At 59.0% G+C, this 12,937-nt stretch overlaps 1 protein-coding gene across 1 annotated transcript in view; it reads left to right on the forward strand.

The window, feature by feature from the left end:
* The window catches only part of LRRC27 (leucine rich repeat containing 27), a 31,417-nt gene extending 29,689 nt beyond the window's left edge, over positions 1-1,728 (forward strand). Inside the window, exon 11 of the mRNA XM_064488574.1 lies at positions 1,425-1,728. Within this exon, the coding sequence (XP_064344644.1) occupies positions 1,425-1,571 (147 nt within the window). The 3' untranslated portion in view covers positions 1,572-1,728. The remainder of the gene's footprint in view (positions 1-1,424) is intronic.
* Positions 1,729-12,937: the final 11,209 nt, after the last annotated feature.

Consider the following 12,937-nt stretch of genomic DNA (forward strand, 5'->3'; position numbering starts at 1 on the left):
CGTCTGCGCTCTTCCGAGGTGCAAACCCGCGTCGGGTTTCTCCAGAAGCACCGGGGGGCAGCAGCACGCCCACAGTCCCCGCTCTGGCCGAGAGGAGGGCTCGTTCCTTGGGACCCACAGACACAGGCCCGGAGAGTCTGCACGAAGTCACGTCACGCCCTGGGCTCTGGCTCCCGCTTCCCGGCTCCCGTTCCCCGACCGGGCCCGGCTCTGGCTCCGGAGAAGTCAGCTGGCCGAGACGGGAGCGCGGAACCCTGAGTGAGCGGCCGGCCCAGCAACTAGTCCTGTCTCAGTGCCTCTTCCCCGGGCAATGGAGCTGGAGACCCCGGCTTTGCTGGGAGCCCCTACGTGAAGGAGAGACCAAACAGACCAACCAGAAAAGGGGAGATGTTGTCTGAAACAAAATGAAAACTAGAATGAAAGTCCTCTGGGCAGTGATAGAAATAAACCTTTACAAACACAGACAGTGGGCCGAGAACTCCCAGGGTCAAGTGGAAACACAGCCAAACTCCTTTAAAGTTAAAAAAAAATTTAAATCAGTGGATGAAGTTGAGCAAAATCCCAGGAAGTAGAACAAAAATGAGAAGAAGGATGGAAAACAGACAGGACAGGTGGCACGGACAGTCTGAGAGGCCTGGCCTCTGAGACACCGGGGAGATGCACAAGGAAACACGGCAGTGTCAGGGAGCATCCCCGAGCCCACACAGCGGCTCAGCATCCTGGTGGGCTTTGGGTCCAGGGCGGGAGCGGGGCGCACACAGAGGCCGGACCGAGGGCGGAGGAGCCTCACCAGGGCGGGCACGGCAGGGACTCGGAGAGCAGCTGGCGGAGTGCATCCTCCCAGGACGGGGGGACCAGGGGGCAGACGTGAGCGCCAGCAGGACCAGGGGTCTCCAGGGGAGATGGGGTCTGAGGGTATGATCCTTGGATGGAGGGGGCATTCCACGACGGCCCAGGCACAGGGAACAGTCGGTGTTTTTAAAGGAGCGGTCAGTGCATGAAGAACACAGGTTTCCACAGGAAGGAAACGGGCCAGCAGGTGCTTCCAGCATGAGTGGCACACGTCCCCCTGGTCCTAGTGACACACACCCTGAGTTAGTTTGGCCCACACCGTTGGGGAGGAGCTGGGGAGGAGCCTCGGCAGTGCCTGGGCTGGAGGTGGGGATCCAGGTTATGCCCCCGAGACAGAACTGAGGAGGGGGAGGGGAGGAGAGGATGGAGGACTGGTCCTCCCTGGGGGTGGGGAGGTCCCTGCACCGAGGCACGCCTCCCCACTGAGGCCCACCACATTCTCATTTTACTGTTTTCTGGCCCAGCCAATGGGGTGAGCAGAGTTGGGGAGGCGTGCTCAGGGGCCCACCTCCAGGAGGGCAGCTCCGGGCTGTCCCAGTCCTGGGCTCACCCATCCCCTCCCTTCCCCCAAGGCCAGAAAGCTGCAGGATGAAGTAATGAAACTAAAGTTGAGGTCGACCTTGAACAGAAGCCATCGGTGCCCGGCTCTCTGGGGAAGACTTTCACTCAGCCCGGCTGCATCCCAGCCTCAGAATATATTTTTTAACACGAAATATTAAGGATCTGAAAAGGTTTACAGATACTAATGACAGAGTGTCACGTGTATGGATGGAAAATCTCCCCACCTGGAAAATGGGCCAGCGGCTCCTGCCTTCACAGTGTCGCCTCCTGGGGCTGTGGAAGGTGTGACCTACATTAAAAGGACAAAACCGTGAACAGCTGCATGGCTCTTTTTCCCTCCTGTCCGGGTGACAGCGTGTGTTGGGTGTCTGCAAATGAGTGTCCCTTCCCCACCTGCCACCCTGCTCACAGGCGGCCTCCGGCCTCCACCACCGACTCGACTCTCTGCAGCGGGAGGTCCCTCCACCCCTCCGTCCCTCTCTGCCCAGGGACCCTTCCCAGGTGCCGCCCCACCCCGCCCCGCCCCCGCAGCCCCTGTCGCAGACCTGTGCCCTCCCCCAGGGCACCCGGAGTCCATGCGACTTGGTGTCTTGCACTGAGTGGCTGGCTGGATGTGAAGGGTGGGCTTGGTCTTGAAAACATCTTTGATTCTGTTTCTTTAACGGACGTAGGACGCTTCAGACTTCGTTTCTTTTTGCATCAGCTTTGGTAAATGTGTCTTCCAGTGAGTGTTTCCACTCCATCCAAGGTGTCAGGTCCATCAGCATGAAGCTCTTGTGCTGTCTTCATGCTCCCTTCCTCGCTTACGACCTGTAACAGTGTCTCCTTTCTCATTACTGGTGTTGGAGCTTTTGCTCTGTTTTCCTTCCTCTTGCTGGAGACTCAGCGCTTTCTGTTAACCTTTTCCAACAGCCACTGTTCAAACAACTCACTTGGCCAAGTTCCTTTTGTGTGTTTCTGTGTTGCTGATTCCTGTTCTCCGCCTTCCCTGCCTTCAACTTTCTTTGCGTTTAATTGATGCCCAGAGGGGACTTTACCAGTTTCAATGCATGCCTCAGAAAAGAAGAAATGTGTGAAATCAGTAACCTGGGCTTCCAACTCAAGAAGCTAGAGAATGTGTCAGTTATCTGTTGCTGTGTAACAAGTTACTCCAGCAGCTGGAAAATGAGCAAGAAATAAATGATTATAAGTAATTATAACATATATTATCATATATAATGTATTGATATATGATAATAAATGAACATTTGTTGTCTCTCACAGCTTCTAGGGGTCAGGAGTGGGAGCAGCTTGGCTGGTATTTCTGTTCAGGGTCTCATGAGATTGCAGGGGCAGTGTTGTCTGAAGACTCATCTGGGCTGGCAGGTCTGGGCGTCCATCAGAGAACACATTGTGAGTCCAGTCCTTTTCAATCTGTGAAGACGTGCTCTCTGAACACCACGCGACTTATGCTGGGCAGCGTTCTGTGTGCACTGGACGGAGTCTCCCTGACAGCTGTTGGATCCAGTGTTTTGTGTACATGGAGTCAGATGGCTCGATCCCATCACTCACATCTCCTGTGCTGTTACCGGTTTGTTACCATTTCCAGCCATGGTTCCTGTGGGCTTATCTCTCCCTTTATTTCTGTCGTTTTTGCTGTATGTATTTTAGAACTATGTTATTTGATGCCTACACATTTAGGATTCTTTTGCCTTCCTGTTGGATTAACTTTTCATCAGTATGAACTATTTCTCTTTATCTCTCCTTGTATCTTCTTGCCTGAAGGTCTGTCTTGTTGGATGTTAACCCAGGTGTACCACCGCCGCTTTGCTTAGGGTCACGTGACACCTCTTCCATCCTTTCACTTTTAGTCTCCATGTGTCTTTACACTTAAAGCACATCTTATGTAACCGTCATGCAGTGGAGTCTTGTGTCTCCAGCCAGCCGACCCTTGTCTTTTGATTAGGGTGTTCAGTCTGCTTACATTCAAGGTGGTTGTGCATGGGGTTGGTTTTAATTTTAAGTCTCCCATCCTGCTGACTGTCTGTGTGTCTCATATGTTTCTGTACCTTTATTCTTCCTTTGCTGCTCCCTGACAGATTAAGCAATTTTTAAAATTACTCTGTTTCATCTCTTCTGTTAGTGTTTTAGTAGCAGCTTTCTGTATGATTCTTTCAGGTGTCACCCCAGAGATCATAATATGTGCTCTGGATTTAATCCTGCCCGTTGGTACCTTTACCACTCCCAGGCCGCCAGCCCCCACAGCAGTCCGCCCCACCTGCCACCTCCCTGCCCCAGCCTGTGTGTAAAGAAGACACCGGCGCTGCTGAGGGCAGCCCACCCCTCTGCAGGCCCCCCGCCCTTCGCCCTCCGTGTGCAGCGCTGCTTAGCGTTTCTTCATGCTGTCATGTCTTTGTGGTTATGGCTCTGCTGACAGTGAATTCCCTCAGCTTTTGCTGGTTTGAAAGTGAACTTCGTTTGCCTTTATTTCGGTTTGGGGAATCCCAAGTGGGCAGTTTGTACAGCCCTCCCCCCAGCACTGAAAAGATGGTATTCCACTGTCTTCTGGCTCCTAGGAGTTTTGTTAAAAAGTCAACTTTCATCCTTATTTTTGCTCCTTTGAAGGTGACATCTTTTTTTCTCTGCCTGTCACAAAGACTTTCTTTGGTTTGCAGCAGTTTGCGCCCAGCTGCAATTAATGTTTTTCACCCTAACCTTCTGGGCGTGTATGGAACTCCTGTCTGTGGGCTTGAATCTTTCACCAGGTTTAGAAAGTTCTCAGCCGTTACTTTTTTGAGTATTGTTTTTCTCCTGTCCTCTCTCCTCCCTTTCAGGGACTCCAAATTGATCCATTTTACACCCTATGACTGCGTCCTCTTCCTTCTCTTTGTTCTTTTCACCTTTCACTCCTTGTGGACTTGAGGCCGATGCTCCGCCCGCGTGGTTTTGGGTTCATGAGGCCTGTCTTCCTGCTTTCTCGGCCCCAAAGCCAGTGGGTGTTTCACATGGAAACGTCAGGCAGCATCAGGAGAGCCGCGCGCTGGGACTTGGGCGGGGCAGAGCGCGGGCAGGAGCGCCCTCCGCCGGGCTCCCTGGCCGCCCACGCGTGCCGCCCCCCTCCGTGGGGTCCTGTAATGTGTTATCAGGATTTTTTAAAACGGAGTTTTTGCTTGCAGGCAGTTTTGTGTTCCAGGTGTGCATTTCCCTTCCAGGATGCCTGGTGGTCCTGTTTCAGGGACAGATGCCGAGTCTCGGTCACAGTCTCCCATCTCACACATATCGCTCTTCTTTCCCTCTTCTTTTCTGTCACGTGTTACGCTGCCTCATAACTTTTTGTTGTGTGCCAAACACAGTATGAACCTTTTAAGAAACCGTGGAGACTGAAGACAACATTGTTTTCCTCTAGGAGGGTCCCTTGGTCCCCGCCCCACCCCCGTTAGGCAAGCGAGGTGGAGATTTCACCTCCTCCTCCAGGCAGGTTCGGAGCTTCAGCTGGGCCCGGCTCCCTCTGCTCCCGGTGTCTCTGTCTCAAGGGGGAGGGTGATGGCAGGAGATTTCACTCCCGCCAGGGCAGCCCCTCACCCCAGGCTGCTCAGCACGTGAACAGCAGCTGGAGCAGCTCCAGCCCCTCCCTCTGGGCCCGGGGACCCCCACCTCAGGCTGCGCCCCGGGAGGGAAGCACATGGACCTCCGCTCCCACTCCAGGGACCTTCGGCGCAGCGGCCTCTGTGATTTCCATGGTGGGCGCCTCCCAGCTGCTGTAGGAGCCGGGGCTGCTGCTGGTTCCACCCAGAACTCAAAGTCCACTCGTTTCAACCTTTTAAAAAGATCACTCTGCTCCAAGAATGAGTCTTAGAAACAGCCCATGGGTGAAAGTCAAAGATGAAACACAGCTAAAGAAACGACTTGGCACCGGCAGGCGGTGTGGCGGCGGATCGACGTGACTCCCCTCCCACGTGGTGCGTGCGTGTTGTGCGGGTCACTGTCTGCTCTGCTTTTTGGCCTGTTAATCTGTTGTTCCAAGTGCTCGCCACTCTGTTGGGCACTGCAGTCGCTCTACCGGCTCTCTTTACTTTTTGAAAATCAGATGTGCATTTTCCTCCCCGCCTCCTCCACATCTTCCTCGCTGCCCCAGGGAGGCCTCGCGCGTGTTCTCCCCCGACCCCGACGGCTGTCTGGCTGTGTGACAGACTTGGGGGCTTAAGCAGCAAGTTTACATGTTGTGGTCTCCTGTGGCCCTGGGTTGGTGGGGCTTAGCGGGCTGGTTCCGTCTCGCCGTGCTCTGGGGAGGCGCCCTTGCTGGCCCTGAGCCCCGCAGCTCGCTGGAGGGTGTCTCTTCCCGCTGCTGGTGGCCCCGCCACACAGTGTCCAGGGCAGGTGCCTCACTCTCTCCCATGGCCGCCCAGGGCTCCAGACATGCGTTGTGGAGGCTCCCACCGTAAACTCACACAGCCCCTCCCTCCATGTCCTCTGAGTGGACTCGAGTCACGGGGCAGCCCAGACTCACTCGGCTGTGCTGAGACCCCCAGGAGGAGCCAGTGCGAGGGCCTTCACGTGGCGTGTCAGGGCCACATCCCCAGCTGGGCTGCCATCTGCGTGGACACACAGCAGTCCAGGTTGATCCTGTTGCCCCATCTCGAGGTGGAGTGTCATCTGTCCCACTTCCCTTGTCTCTGGGGCTCCTCCCCACCTCGAACGTGCTCTCCTTATGTGAGCGCCTGCCCTGTGGACCAGGCCTCTGCCCTGGACAGGCGAGGGCCACGTGGGGCTGCCTCTGGAGTGGCTGCGGCTGGTCCTCTGGCCTCTGGATGGACAGCAGGGCGCTGACTTCCGGCCCCTGCTCTCCAGAGGCAAAGCTTGTGTTGACGGGGTCTTCACGGGGGGGCCCTGTCACCAGCCCTGCCTGGAAGTCAGGGAGCCCCCTGGCTGCGGGCATGGTCCCCCCAGGTCAGGAACGGCCTTTCCTGCTCTTCCCAGGAGCAGCACCCCCTCCTCATGTCCCTCTCTGTCTCCTGGACCCTGCGCTGCTCGTTTGCAGCCCTCCTGGCTCTGCTCCCAAGCCATCACCCTTCATTTCCTTCTCCTTGCTCACGACTCTGAGACAGTTTTTCCAGAAACATCTTGTCCGGCATTTCTAACTCCCATCTCAGCATGACTCTCCTCCCCACAATTTCATTTACAGAAATTCTGCTGGAAGACCCTCCGCTTTTTACATATATTTTAAATTTTTAGTGAAGTATGGTTAATGTACAATGCTGTGTTAGTTTCTGGACCCTTCACTTTCTAGCTCTGAGAGTCTGGTGGGTGCGCACAGGGCTTGGGTCTCCTCCCGCGCCCCACCCCCACCCCGGCACGGGCTCCTTGAGTCAGTTGGTCTCCCAGGATGTTGGCCCTTAGCTGGGGTCAGGTCTGGCCGCCAGCGGTGGACAGTGAGTCAGCCCCCATGCCACTGGGGCCAGTGCTGTGGACACAGGCTTTTCTCCACCCTCCCACCCCCAGGCTCCTGCAGAAAGTGCTGTCTCCCATCCTGCTTCCTGGCATTTCCGGGCCTCGGGCTTGGGGCTCAGGCGGCCTCCTCGGCTGCTCCTGGGCCTCTTGGTGGGAGGGAGGCAGGGCTGGCCCGGCCCAGCCGCGACCCGGCCGCCCCAGATCCGTCCTGGGTCCCCAGTGCAGTTGGCCTTGAGGAAGGAAGTGCCATGTAATTTCTCTTGAGGAGGTTAGGGGGCAGAGAACCCAAAGCCCACCGTCCCTGGAGGTGCCCCCATCTGACTCGGGGAGGCGGGCAGGTAGGTGTGGAGGGTGGGAGCCCCGCAGCGGCTGTCTTCCCGGGACGCACCCGACTTCAGGCGGCTCATCTGTTAGTTCATTGCTTCTCCCGAGGATAGGCTGCGGGACAACCGCCTGATTCTGCCAGCACAGGATCCTCTGCTTCCACGCTTGCTCTGGGCTTGCACGGGGGACCCACCTGGACCCTTGCTCAGAGAGTGCGCGCTGTGGGGGCCTGTCCTAGCGCAGCCCTGCTCCCCTGGTAGATTGGGAGTGTCTGGGGGGTGGTGCTCTGTCCCTGATGGAATTGGGGCACCCGGTTCGGGGGGAACACCCTTCGTCCCTGTCACCTGACCGTCCCCCCTCCTGCTCCCTCTCCAGCTCTGTCCCCTCTCCGTCCTTAACTGCTGAGGGAGTGCCTCCCACACCTGGCTGCCCAGATAGTGCTCCTGCCCAGCAGCCTTGGGCAGCGGGGAGGGAAGAAGAGCCAAAAAGCCAGAGCCCCTGGGGGGCAGGACTGTGCTGGGGGTGTCTGGTCTGGAGGTATGTCCACCACGCACGTCACAGTGGGTGTCCCTCGGGCAGGACGCCACTGGGTACACAGCCCTGCGGGGCCACATGCCAGCCTTGGCCCTCCACATCCACGGCCCAGCAGCTGCCCGGCCACAGGCAGGAGCAGGGCCTCAGCAGCGGGCATCTTCCCACCTCGACCAGACACCGCATCCTGTGTCCTGAGCGGAAGCCCTGGTGCAGAGTCCACTAGCTTGGGTTCCTGAGTCCTGGGCCCGAAATGAATACCAGGGCAGAAAGGTCAGGCCCAGCCAGTGGCCAAGGACCCTTCTCTCCCCACAGGCTGCCTGTGGACATTCCAGCTCGTGGCTGGGCCATCGACCGCCACACACGGCCACCGTCCAGTCCATAGGAGTCCCCGCTGTGGCCCCTTCCCATCTCAGGACACACAGCTCAGGGGCATGGTTTGGACATGGGCCCTGGGCCTTGTGGGTGGAGGTGGAGTCCCAGGTGACCGCAGGTGATCCTGAGGTGAGGTGTGGCCCCCCTGTAGCATAAAACCATCAGCCTCCATTCCTTCCCAGGGTGGGGAGCCAAAAGGTTGGAAGCAACTTTAGGCCTTTAATGCTGGGGGTGGAGGACTGCCCTGCTTGCCCCATCCCTGTGCCCCATCCTTGTCCCCCATCCCAGTTCCCATCCTATCCAGGGGCCCCCAGTCTTGTGCTGGGTTAGGGTTCTGGGGACCTGGGGTCCTCCGGGTCTCAGCCAGCACTGGGTGAGGGCTGCCCCAGCCTGTGCTCAGCGGGGCACGCTCCAGGGGGTGTGATGAGAAGGAACCCCGGGGGCTGCTCCCCGGACTCAGGTCCCCTGAGCTACCACACGCCTACCCGATCCTCTGGACATGGCCAGCATGCCTGCCCCTGAGGTGGGCTTGGGGCCCAGGGGCCAGAGGGGGAGAAAACATCCTCTGAGGCTTGGAGAGGTTTTCCTCAAGTATCCGCAGGTGGGGGTAACTCAGACCCGGTTTACCTGTGAGCTGTCACGATGCTCTAACAGAAGCCCCACCTTTAGTACAACTTGGGCAAGGTTGTCGGGTAACGTGACCTTGCACAGGAGCTGTGTGAGGTCAGGGAGGTGCCGTTGTGGGGGTGGGGAGCCCAGCAGGCCCCTGGGTGGAGGGGGAGCCCAGCAGGCCTCTGGGTGCTGTGTGAGGTCAGGGAGGTGCCGGGGGTAGGGGAGCCCAGCAGGCCCCTGGGCACAAGGTGGCGCTGGACATGTCCGGGTTTCCCCTGCTCGTCTCTTGGTGAGAAGATAGGGGTCTGTCTGGGGGGTTGGGGGCGGGGGGCTAGGAAAGGAGGCCCCACCTGGGAGGATGGCCCCAGAGACGCCCTGTGCGACTCCACCTGCCGCTGTCCTCCCCTGCCGTCCTATGCCCAAAGCCAGCAGAGAAGAGCTGTCCCCCCCAGAACTTCCATGTCACAAATGTAAAGATGTCAAGTGCCTGCTGCTTCCAGTGGCAGAGCCAGGCCCCAGGCTGCAGGCTTTCGAGAGTCCCAGGCACTGGGCTCCAGCCCCTCACCCCGGCACGGGCCAGCGGGCGAGGGGGCATTGGTAACGGAGGGGGGGCACACCTGCTTCTAGGTGCTTCACAGCTGCAAGGCTCAGCTTCTCAGGCATGTGTCCATGGGGAGCCGCCACCTTGAGACAAGAACGGACCTCAGGACACTGCACATGCTGCCCTTCACACGGGGCTTCCTAGGACACTGCCCATTCCCCCATCTTAGACTCTTAACGAGATGGATCAACATGGGTAGATTTCCCCTCTTCCCAACACTAGGATGTCAAGGGCCAGCTGCAGACCAGGTCAAGTGGGGGATGGGACCATGCCTTAGAGTCCTGAGAAGCCTCGCAGGGCCTCATCACAAATGCTCACGGTTTCTCAGGGACCCAGCACTGACTTGCGATGCTCTGGTTTCCATCAAGGAGACGAGGCTTAATCTTAAGGAAGAGACAGCCAGCTGAGTCAGAAAAAGAAGGGCCACCCATCACTGTTTTTAAATTAAAGCAATCCTTTGGGGAAGAGATTCCCATCCTAAAAATGTTGCAGCTCAGATGCCTGTAACTGCAGGGCCTCCTGGTTCTGGGTCTGGTGGGGATTCACGGCCACTGCCGAGAGCCTCCCTGCTCGTGGGGCTGCCTCGCTCCTCTGCCAAGGACATAGAAGGGCACGGGTTACAGGGCAGGTGGGGTTGTGGGAGGGCTTTCTGGGAGGCACCAGACCCCCTCCCGGGGCCCTTCAGCGTCTGCATGGGCCCAGGCTCAACACCACTTTGGGGGGATGCTGCACAGAAAATGGCCCAGCTATAGGGGAGGATTGTGATGGTGGTGCTGGTGATGGTGGTGGTGGTGGTGGTGGTGGTGGTGATGGTGATGATGGTGATGATGGTGATGGATGATGACAGTGGCGATGGTGAGGAGGATGATAGTAGGTAATTAATTCTTATGGCGTCATTACTGGGGACAGTGCTGTGCTAAGTACATCATATGTAATCTCCCCTGCAAGCCTATGTTGTAGATGCTCTCATTGTTCCCACTTTTCAGATGAGGACACTGGGGCACAAGGCACTCAGGCAGTCTCCCCAAGGTCACACAGCAGGAGTCCAGCAGTCTGGCCAAGTCCATGCTCTTAGCCAACTCTCTGCAGTACCTCCAATGGAGTCCTGTCAGGTTCTGTTCCCAGCCAGGTCTGTGAGATGTGGTAGGCATCCGTTATAATTCCCCAGTCACTCCCACCGTCACCCTCATAGTCCACAGGGCAGGGTGAAGGGTCCAGACCTTCCCCTGCAGGGTGGTCAGACAGAACAAAATCAGTCTTGCAGACCCAGGGCTTCCAGGCTGGAGCCCAAGAGAACAAATATTTCCAACAGGATCTGTGACCGGCAGGGGAGGATCCAGCTTCCCTGGGCTCTGTGTTTGCCACGCAAAGACCTCCCAGAGGCCTGGGGGGCGGGGATGATGACAAGACTGACCACCTCAGGGAGGCCTGGTCGGCAGGCGCTCCCACTTGTCCCTGGACCTAGGGCGGGCGCTAGCACGTGGCAGAGGGTGCTCAGTGACACAGGCGGCCTCGCCCAGGCTCTCATCTTTTCCCTCCCAGCAACTGCCTGGGCTCGAGAGGTGCCACAAGGCGGCCTGGGCCAAGCCTCGGGGCCCATTCCAGCTCTCACACCTTTGTGCTCTGGGCACTGGCTCTGAAGAAACCACGGTTCCCTCCCCATGGCTCTGGCCTGAGGCCCCCTTCAATCAGACACCTCGGTCCCATCTCAGGCGCACCTGGCTTTGGGAGCGTGGGGCTGCGCTGCAAGACAGCCACCTGCCAGGCCGCTCAGGTGAGTGCCAGGACGGGAAGCAGGGGTGGGCCAGGGTGGGGGCGACTGCCAGGCAGCCTGGAACAGGCCAGCAGCCGTGGCCGCGCTCCTTCTGGTCCTGGGGAGGCCCCAGGGAGTCTCCCATCTCATGGGAGGGACAGAGAGGATGACAAAGGCATAATTATGTGCTGGGTGCTGGGAGGGGCTCAGCAGGCTCTCCTACGGATGACGGCCAGGAGGGACACTGAGCTGGGACTTGGAGGAGTTACCCTAAAAGACTGGAGGGGCAGGGCTGGTGACGTGATGGGGGCCAGCAGGCGGTCAGAGAGTGTGGGGAGCAGGCTGCCATGGGGTGAGTCCTGGGGCTCCTCCAGGCCCCAGCCGAGGACCTCGGTCAGAGGTGGGCACAGTCGGTCACTTCCCAGAGCACCTCTGCTGCCCTCCTGCCAGCTCGCGGTAACCCGCTCAGCCCTAGTGAGGTGCTGAACAGTCTCCTGTCCCCCTCTGTGCCGCCACGCTGCCCACCTGCCCATCTGTCAGTCTGCTGGCACCCTGGGCAGAGCAGGCCAAGGGCTGGGTGCTGGGCAGGCCTGCCAGTGGCGGTCGCGCCAGCGGCCAGGAAGTGAGGGCTTCAGGGCCCAAGTCCGGGATCGAGAGAAAGGCTCCTGGCCCGGCTTTCCCTCAGTCGGGGCCACTTGGAAGCCCCTGCCCAGCCCCTCGAGCTGCCCGCTCAGGGCCCTGCCTGTCAGGGACTGCTCTCTCTGGGCTCGGCACTCCTCACCGACCGGCCTGCACAGGGATGGCCCTGGAGGGGCCACAGAGCTGGGGACACCGCGTCAGGAGGAAGGAGGAGCATGTGGGGTTCAGCACCCAGGAGCCCGGGCTGATGAAGCCCCTCTGAAGGACATCCCAGGGCCTTCTAGAAACAAGAACGGAGGTGGGAGTGGGGCAGGTTTGCTGGCTGAAGTCCTAAACAGCCACCCCTTAAAGTGCAAACCAATATCCTAGTCTGCTGGGGTTTTGAAAAAGTACTAGGCGCACAGCAGGGTGGTGCCTCTCTGCACTGACACCCAGCCCAGCTGGGGGAGCTGCAAGGTGGTCCTTCAGCCCTCCTTGCCCCTTATGCCCCCGCAACACACACCACTGCCCACCGCCCCCACCCCCCGCCGCAGCCCGTCCCGAAGCCCAGCACACGCTTGGGAGTGTCTGTCTTCCTGCCCCAAACTGCTCCTCCCGCTCACACCTGGGAGCTACCCCGGCAGCCCCCCTTCCTCACCTCAACCCCAGGGAACTTTCACAGGCTCCCCATCTCCAGCCTTGCCAGCTAACAGACTTGAGCAGCCCAAGTGGCCTCGTGGGGCCCCTTCTCCCTCTGTGGCACATGCTTGCTCAAGCATCGCCCTCCTGGGCACTCTTTCTGGACACCCCCTTCCACACAAAGTCCCCTGTGCCCATACTGACACGCCCCCACCCGTGGTACCCCACCAGCTCGGAGCTAACGCAAACCCCCAGATCCCTGTGTCCCCAGTGCCCAGCAGGCATTTTGAGCACGCTGGCACCTGTGCTGAGTGGGTGGGCAGCCTCTGGCCAGTCCCCATTCCAGTGCCAGCAGGGGTCCCTGTTGCCTGGCCATTCTGCTCCAAAGTCAGCCCCACTCAGCTCTGGAGGGAGGACGCTGCAAAGGCCTTGGGGTGCAGGCAGCTGTCAGGCCCCTCTGGGTGCAGCAGTCACAGGGAGGGGCCGGCTGACCCCGGAGAGGTGGTCGTGTCAGGTGCCTGAGGCCTCCTGGGGGGATCCCCCACTTTGCGGGGGAGGGCTGGTGTCTGCTGGAACCCAGGCCTTGCAGAGGACAGGCGCTCGCTCCGCTCTCAGGCCTCCCCTTGGGCTGCTTGTGGCCGGAC

The sequence above is a fragment of the Camelus dromedarius genome, chromosome 8 (genome assembly GCF_036321535.1).
Source record: "Camelus dromedarius isolate mCamDro1 chromosome 8, mCamDro1.pat, whole genome shotgun sequence".
Classification (NCBI taxonomy): Eukaryota; Metazoa; Chordata; class Mammalia; order Artiodactyla; family Camelidae; genus Camelus; species Camelus dromedarius.